This window comes from Lagopus leucura, unplaced genomic scaffold (genome assembly GCF_019238085.1).
Source record: "Lagopus leucura isolate 7727_CA_CO unplaced genomic scaffold, USGS_WTPT01 Super-Scaffold_100002, whole genome shotgun sequence".
NCBI classification, from domain to species: Eukaryota; Metazoa; Chordata; class Aves; order Galliformes; family Phasianidae; genus Lagopus; species Lagopus leucura.
The window spans coordinates 59,540,590-59,549,737 of record NW_024962263.1 but is presented as its reverse complement, the minus strand read 5'-3'; the positions used below and the strand labels follow the sequence as shown (position 1 = coordinate 59,549,737).

Sequence of the window (9,148 nt, the reverse complement as noted above, 5' to 3'; positions counted from 1 at the left end):
TCTTGCTTTCTCCTGCGCTTCCCCCCCTCTGCCCCGCCTGCCCGCGGGGCGGCGGCGGGGGGGGGGCGCGCCCCCCCCCGGAAATCTTCTTTGTTCCTTTTCTGTTGCTTGGTGAAATAGTGTCGTATGTGATAATGGCAGGAGTAGTCCTTTTGGTAACATTATCTAATTCACTGCGTTTTTTCAACAGGAAACACTATTCAGAAAAGCATAGGAGAAAGCCTTTCCAGTTGCTAAGAGGTGTAGCAGCACAGAAAGTTCCTTTGTCCCATTGCTTCTGTATATTCTTTCTTATTGGAAGAAATGTAGATTTAAAGCATGCTAGATTAGGCTCTGGATTAAACTGTTTTTTAAAACAATTCCAGAGAAGTCAGTTAAGTACATCAGCAACCTTGCCTTTCTGCAAAAACTATTAATTTGATTAAAGGAAACATCTCTGTGATTCTTGTCCTGCTCCTTGCTCCTCCTGAAAAGAACTCCCCCTTGCAAGCTGTGAAAGCGGGACTTGATCCTTGGTTTTGTCCTTGCATAGTGCCAGAGTGAGAATCACAGAGTACTTGGAGCTAATCTCAGCTCAGATGGTGCATTGTTTTTTGACTGCTCCTCAGGTTGTTTTTTTAGCATTATAGGGAGGAATAGGCACAGGAGTGTGCCACAGAGTATGTTGTGCTTCACTTCAAAGACAGATGCCCTGTCTAATGAATGAGTAGTACTGCTGTATTAGAAAACTGCAAAAGCATATACCTTCTGTAGAGTGCTTGCAAGCAAAATGGAGACTATTCCCACAGAAAATGTGAAGCCCGTCAGCCAAAACTGTCTTAAGTGTCTCATTGCCTTGCTTATCCCCTCACACAGTAGCTTCCTTCCCATCAGCATATTCAGTTTTGGGCCCCTCATTACTGGAAAGACATTGAGGCCCTGGAGTTTGCCCAGGAAAGGGCAACAAAGTTGGTAAGGGGTCTGCGACGCAAGTCTTAAGGGGAGTGGCTTAGGTGTGGAGAAGAAGAGGCTCAGGGAGACCTCATCACTCTTTACAACTGTCTGAAAGAACGCTAAAGTGCAATGGGGGTTGGACTCTTCTTCCAGAAACCTAGTGACAGGACAAGAGGTAATGACCTCAGGTTGCATCAGGGGAGGTTCAGGTTGGATATTAGCAAAAATTTCATTTCAGACAGAGTGGTGAGGCATTGGAACAGGGAAGTAATGGAGCCATCATCTCTGAAGGTGTTCAAGAAGAGTGTAGAAGTGGCACTGAGGGGCATGGTTTACTGGTATGGTGGTGACAGGCTAATGGTTGGACTAGGTGATCTTAGTGATCTTCTCAACTTTTGCAGTTCTGTGATTCTGTGATATTGTCAAGGCAGGAACAGTGTTTATGTCATTCCTTTGTACTGCACTTTGCTGAAGAAGTTTGACCTGTGGAGAAGCCCTTAGTATATGTACTTTTTTTTACGTAGCACACAGACAGTACACCCTTCTTTAAAATTTAAATAGCTCTTCACTGCTTATGTATAGTTCATAAAGAGTATATTTAAATGACTGTATAAATTCAAATCTATTTAGTTTTTTTCTGCTCCTTCAGTGAAAAGAGCTGAATTTCAAGCCTAGGAGATCATAAAGTTAAGATTTGTTATTAGAATAACTTACTAATAATTTAGCCAGTTGCTTTTTCATGAGACAAGGTTTTTTACTGTTGTACTTTGTCTGTTCAAAAGCCTGAGTCAATACACCAGAAGAAAAAAGACGCATTTTAAATCTTTTTTTATTACCATTATAGTTAAAATTCGATGATACATTCTTTTCCATACAGGTTAAAAGGTCACTGCTCTTTTCAGAAATGTGTTGAGGAGAGATTGGTATTTTGTAAAATGCCTCTCCTGATCGATGGAAATAAATACAGCACACTGAGGAAACGGCACACTCTTAAGTTTCATGTAACACAGGTCAAACCATGGTATCAACACCTTGCCTTAGCTGTCACTTCCTGCTGAATATAAGACAATTAAAATCCTTAGGCCGTTTGCATTACAGGCTGAGGAGAAATTGTACCCTTCTGGATGGTTTCAGGAGGCAGGGCAGCCGCAGCAGCAGCAGCAGAGTTCACGTGGAGGTTGCTACCTTTGGAGAAGAGGGAGAGGTGGGGAGAAGGAAAAGAGAGGAGAAGGCAGGGAGTGCTCAGGGCTGGGTGCTGTGGGGGCATGTGCCTGCAGCAAGCCCAGGCATGGGGCTGCCTCCTTCCCTGTGTGTCTGCATGCCTCTGTGGTGACATATGCAGAATCAGTTCCTGGGTTTCTCTGCCAGAAACTCCATTGTCTTGAGTTTTTTGTTGGGAAATATTCGTAAGGCAGGAAAAAAACAGCCAAACCAAAAAAAACTCCTGTGGTTTCCTACTTGGGAGAATCTTGCAAAGCATTTCTGATTTGCAAGATGAGACAAAAGGAGGAGCGTCTCTTCATGGAGGAGCTGGATTTTACATCAGGTGATTCAGGAGAGCCTGGGCAAATCAGTTTCTTCCTTTGTCGGGAGAAATGGTCATTCAGCTTTGGAGGGAAATTGTGAGGAAAAATCATAAATCTTCACAGAGCAATAAATAGAATATAAATGGCTATCCAGTCTGCAACTGCTTTAAAGCTCGCAGTCACACTGTGCTGCTTAGGTTTGGGTAGGAAGTAAAGGCGACCACTTAGCAAAATCTGGCAGAAACACAACAAAAATACTGCGAAAGATGACAGAAACTTATTAGTTTTCAATTCAAATATGTCGCAAATCTCAGGAGTGAGATTTCTCTAGAAATATGAATTCATTTAAGGGAAGAAGGATAGCCTGCAGTTTCCAGTGTTACTCAGTCAAAAAATGATTTTGTTTTGTGCATTTATTGAGGTGCTTTGTTTATTTTGGTGAATACTTGGAGTTTTGTTCTTCTAGTGATACACACTGAAAATAATACTGCCTCTAGTTCAGAATTTAGATACCTTAGTAATTTAGGTTATTGAATAATTTTATAATTACTAGATTTACTAAATGAATAATTTAACTTTTCTTGCTTAAGCGCAAAGTGAACCTTCTGCCACCGTATTTAATTTAAGAATGGAATTGAAATGTTCATAGCTTTATTTATTGTCAAGTGTCACATTATTAAACACCTACAACGTAATTCATGCTTTTTAATAGACAAAAGGTTGGTATTTACTTGGAACACAGTGAAATAGTGTGCAGAACCCTTGCTTTACTATCAGCCTAGGCATTCGTTCCCCCTGTAAGCAATAAGAAAAGCTTTCTGACAGTTTCTTTCATAATGCATCCAGCTAGGCTGCTGTTTGTTAGCAGTTAGTGTTGGTCATCTGTTCTCGAGCGTCAGTCAATGATATATTAGCATTTTTTGGTGTGCTCACAGTAGAAGACACATATTAGGCACAATGTGTGTGCTAAGTGTTGGCAGTGAGGGCTTTCTAAAGGTAATTTTTAGTAAATATATATCCATTGAAACTCTTGTCTGATCATTTCATAAGAAAAAAAATGAGCCTCTGTCTCACTGTTGACAGTGCTTGTGGATAAGCAGGGCACGCCAACACAGGAAATATGTGTAAGGTTTTGCTTGATCATTTTGTACAGTCATTTATTATATCAGATAAGTTGAAAACTATTGTATATGCCCAGTAAACAAGCATGCATATATATGGACACATACATGTGTGAGGCTGCATATACATACACAGATGCCTGCATGTAGCTATATATAGATCTGTATCAGGTTTGTTTCCCCTCCCCTTAGCCATGAAGTCTGTGCCGTAGGGTCAGACTGATAGAGATCTGAATCAGCCACATGGGCCCCATGCACGGAGCGCCTATGCAGATTCCAGTCCTCATGCAGCCGCTGCGTCCCTGACGTGTTTCATTTCTTGGGAGTGTGCGGCTGGTCCTTTGACCTATACGCAGGAGAAATTAAAATAATTATAATCCTGAGATTTACACAACCTCTTTGTTTTCATGGGACTCTCCGGGCTCTCATTCCACATCTCACTGCTATAACCGAATAGAGTAAATGGAGGTATATTCCTTTACCAGATATAAATAAAGCAGAGGACTCTTAAGTGAATTTCAGATTTGCAAAGAGACGGCCAAAATAATGATCACTTAAAGTTTTTGTTTTAAACTCTGACCATAAACAGCTGAGAGTAATCCAAAACTTGATATTGCATATGAGCATCATAGCAAGAATCACTGTGATTTGATTTAGCAGAAGCTAAACCTTCTGTGAAAACAATCAGGGTCTTTAACTAACCCTGACGCCTGGTGTGTATACGCTCTGTGGTGCTGAGGTTGTTACTAGGGAAGCAGTATAATGCTGATGGAGCTGCATGAGGTGGGGAGCTGGAAGCCAAGAATTTATTACTACAATTCTCCCTATTCATTAGTTTGCTGTATGTCCTTGGAGGGCTTCCATGTCATTGACTCTTGGCTTCTGCAGACACTACTCAAGGGCAGGTGTCCACCAAACCCTGCACCGCACTTAGGTATGCTGTTTACACCTCTCTGAGCCAGTGGTTGAGGCAGAGCAGATTCCAAGCTGACAGGGAGAATAGATAGGTGCTGCCTTGCACCTGGGCAAGGAGAGGGAAGCTGCAACCACACAAAAATGGAGACAGCAAAACTCAGTACTCTTGGTTGCAAGCACAGCTTGGATCAGCCGCAAGCAGAAACCATGCCTGTTTGTCCTTGATGTTATGCCCCCGTCAGATGTTAAATTCTGATCTTGCAGCCTAAAGAAGAGATAGGAACACAGAAGCTTTAGGAGACCCCAAAAAACGGCATGATTTGGTGATTTTATTTCTATTTGTTATTGTTCGTACATTTACTGAGCATGATGCAAGAAATGAATTTTTTAGGGAAGATTTGAGCTGGAAACTAATAATACCTGACCTGACAGAGCAGAGAGGACAGTCTGTATGGTGTAACATCAGGGTGTTAGGTCATGGAGCAGTAACTCAGTGAGCTGATTGCATTTAGTTTCTGTTGCTGCTGGGGCACAGAAGACTGCACTGAAGATGAATAAATAGTGGAAGTCATGTTTAATGTTTCTTTCTTAAGGAGAGGAATACTGTGTAAAGCATTTTGGAAATACTATAAGCATTTATGCCAACAACATCTCACTTGTCTCCTGAAATATTATTTTTTTCTCATCACCAACGTGGCTCACTTACTTCCCTTATCTTAGACAACTGTATCTTAAGTCTTTGTGACAATCTAAGGTAAAACGAAGCAGAATAGAAACTGATCCAGTGGTGCTTCCTTGTGAGTCATTTTGTTTTCTTCCTGAATAATTTTTTGGTTCTAAAAGCTAGTGAAACCCTGCATGTGGGCAGCTGTTGATACATCTATATTACATTTTAATCCAGATCAGGAGTGTTGTAAGGAAGGAGACTGTCACCCTTACTCTGCTTTTGCTAACATCTGTTTTAGGGCAAAAAATTGATCTCTTTTGGATAGAACTAAACAAGAGGTGCTCACCAAATGTTCTCCAACTGCTAGTAGGTATATTTTCCATAACAGTGGACTAGAGCTGTTCTGAAATGAAAACCCCGAAATATGGATATCTCCATCACTCTGCAGTCTCTCTTATTGTGCAGCTCTTTTTGCTAATGCCTGTCCTTTATTTGGTGTGCATTTTCCAGATTCCTTGTGTGTGTCCTACACTACTTTTTAGCCCAGTCTAGCTGATTAATACCATTCCAGTCTCATCTCCTCTGCCTCTTACAAGCGCAGCAGTTGATTCATCCTTAATGGCTGCTTTTTGACATCAGAGAGACTTGCCACTACTTACCCACTTCTGTTTCTTTTAAAATCTGTGCTTTACTCCCCACATCAAACTCAGTTCATCGTCACAGTGTTATCTGGATTGCGGCGTTGTCCTCCTAAAAATAATTATTATTTATATACACACCGGTTTACCTGAGTTCCAGGGATGAATTTATCACAAGCTCTGTGCTAAGGTGTTGGATTGATGGGGTAGGTGTTATGCAGATGTGCAGGGTTTACAGTAAATGTGGACCTGGAAACAGAGGGTTTCACATTGTGCTTTTACATTGTTTTCAGAATTGTTCTCTAATTCCTTGAGAATGAAGGCCTGAATGAAAAAGGGGGCTCAGCATAGCAATGATGATCAGAAGAGATGTAGTTTTGCTGCTGATTTAAATAGAATTAGGAATTTGTGCAGGAAGTACTGAAGGAGAAGGAAGAAAACAGTTCCTGTGAAGCTGTTAATAAAATGCTTGGGGATCCCAGAAGCTATTGTGATATTAAATTGCCTCCTAAAGATGTCAGACACAAGCTGACCCAGTGAGATGATGAACGTGGTCATGTTGAGCCTTCAAAATATTGGTGCACTGAAACTATTTTCCCATGAAATTGACAGAAAATTTCCTGAAGAAAGCTGATGGTTATCTATTTGTATTTATGTGAAAAGTCTTGCTGACAGTTTAATCAGTGTTTTACAGTATAAAGATAGCAAGTATTCTTAATCAGATTTTTACCCTTCATGGATGAGGTAATGTGTACTTTTTCCTGGTAGTTGTGGTTTTGATTCCTTCAGGTTCTTTGCATATATGGTTGTGTTCCAGACTGAGATCTTATTACAGTTACTAGGAAAAAAATATGATTTTATTTTAAAATTGTCCCATATGGAAAACATGTTTTAAGATCAGTGCTAACAATGAGCGATGTTATACAAACCACCAGGATAAAATTCCTTTCAAAGTGATGTGAGCAACATATGAGCTATTCTGAATCATCTTTCCTGTGTTTGTAACTCACCTGCCAGGGAAAGTTTTCCAAATAATATGTTTTGATGGTAAATATTACTTCCTTTTTATATATATATTTTTTTTTTTAACTAAGTTCTATTCTCTTCCTCGAACTACCCACCTGCTTCATGTATGGAACAGTTTTCTTAATGTTTTTTTACTAGAAAACAGCAGTTTCTTCCTCAAAATGTTGTAGTCTGTTTTTCTTAAGATCCTTAAGATCTCCAGTCTTTCCTGTTGGCAAATAGGTTTGCTATTATTGATATTATTGACAATTTGTGCTCGAGTGTCAGAGAAATCAGAAAGAAGTGTGAAGGGCTCGAGGTTTTAACAGCTCTGAGTTGCTCTCTCCTCACACTGTTACCTTGTTCTTGCAGAAGACAATGGGTGGGTCTAAATACCAAAATGCTTGGGGTTATTTTTACATGTTGTCTGTGCTGTTCACAGCATGCTATGCCATTTTGGAGGATCTCAAGCCACTCTGACCTTATGGCCCTTCACCATGCCTTGGAACTGGAGTACTTGTAGCAGCCCAGCAGCACTTTGAAACCCCAGAGCCTCCTTCTGCCCATGGACGGTATGCCTGTGTCTTGTGTCAGCATTGGACTACAGAACTTTGTGATTTCAACATGTTGACGTACAGCTGCAATTGGTCTTAACCCCTGCCCTTTCAGTAAACGGAGGAGCATGTCTTTCTCTTCAGAACAGCTGTTGACTCTGGTACTGCGAGTCCAACAAAAATAAGCCATGCAAATGTTTTAACAGCTCATCTTTACTATATTTGCTACCAAAAAGAAATGGAGAAGGAAGAAACAGGAAATAAAGGTTCATACCTGTGAAAAAAGGACCTGCAAGTGCTTTGTAGTTTTTAAACTCTTCAATGTGACACACGCCGTTTCTTCAACACAGCAAACTTGATTGCACAATGAAGACTGAGATTTTTCAAAATACCAGTGGAGTAATTTTCTTCTAAAGAAGGTTTACTTTTTGGTTTCTCATACCCAGGGTACTCTGTACATCTTTACTTATTTATGAACAGACTGTATTTTGACATCATATAACTGAGGATATGTGTAATAGGAAGAAAGGCTATTGTAAGCCTTTGCCTTACGATACAGCAACTACTTTTGATTTTAGCACATTACAGAGTAGTTTAAAATATGTCTAATTTAAACTAATAGGTACATCACTGAGACAATCATGTACAGGAAGAATTTTTGTGTAAATTTGTAATAATGAATGATTCTTTTACATATTGTTAAGGTAAATGCTATTGAAAGATAGTAATGCCTTGTTGGTGAAGAATGAGGCTACGTGTGCACAAAATGTTGTGCAGTGCCTTGTCAACACGTTGGATATAAATATGTAGATAATGGATTTTTTTAGATAAATTTGTCAAGACCAAAAGCATGGATGTCAAGTGTCAATAGGAATTGGGTTTTGTTCTTTCCAGCTATTTCTCTACCTTTTTCCTCTCTCATCTGTTCTGATTATGAAAAGATTTTCTTTCCCCCCGATTAAGGAAATATAGATAAAACAGAACTGAAGAGGAGTACTTTGCTGTCTTCTGTTTGCTCTCTTAACACTTTTTTAGAGTATTGACAAATGAATTAGCAGATTCCATAAAGAAATAGAGAACACAAATATATTTTAAGACATGACTTAAACTGGAATCTGAGCACCAACTAGTTTATGGCTCATCCAAAAATAAAGGAAATTATTGTGATCATTATTTTTAGAAATTAGGAATGGTAATATTTTGGAGAAATTGAACAAGATACTCATATACATTTAAGGTTTTTAATCCTCTTCCACCAGGAGTCAGATTTTCCTAAGATATAACATCCATTGCCGGCAATGGAAATACAGAAATAGTTATTGCCAAGGAGTTAAAATTTGCTTTTGTCTGTATCCATTTTACAGGACAAACCTAGACCGTGTCTGTCTGTGACTTGTGACTTTTCTAATCTTGAAGGCCGTGAGGTACTTGATCAGATAAACTGTTAGTCTTACTATTCGACGTGAATTGTACCAATTCCCTTTGCTTGATTCAAATCTCTTCATTAAAAAGAAGCATTGGATTTGTTGTTTCATTCTCCAGCTTTGCTTTCTTTCTTTTTCTTTTTTTTCCTTTTTCTTTTTTTTTTCTTTTTTTTTTTCTTTTTTTTTTTCCTTTTTTGCTAAAAACACCGGCCTTGAAACAACTACCTGCAAAGCTACAAAGCACCAATGTAGCTGCAAAGAAACACCATTCTTTATTGGAGGAATAATGTTGCTGCTAGAATTAAATGTTTGTGGATTGTTTTATTACCAACAATGAGGTTTTTATCCTACCAAGACTTTCACCT

The 9,148-nt window shown here is 39.4% G+C and overlaps 1 protein-coding gene across 4 annotated transcripts in view; it reads left to right on the top strand.

Annotated features, from left to right (window-relative positions):
* Nucleotides 1–8,893, top strand: part of EYA1 (EYA transcriptional coactivator and phosphatase 1) — an 88,454-nt gene extending 79,561 nt beyond the window's left edge. For all 4 annotated transcript variants that reach the window (XM_042869989.1, XM_042869986.1, XM_042869987.1 and 1 more), the window contains exon 19: nucleotides 7,248–8,893. In XM_042869989.1, coding sequence (XP_042725923.1) covers nucleotides 7,248–7,328 — 81 coding nt within the window. In that variant the 3' untranslated portion in view covers nucleotides 7,329–8,893. The remainder of the gene's footprint in view (nucleotides 1–7,247) is intronic.
* The last annotated feature ends 255 nt before the right edge of the window (nucleotides 8,894–9,148 follow it).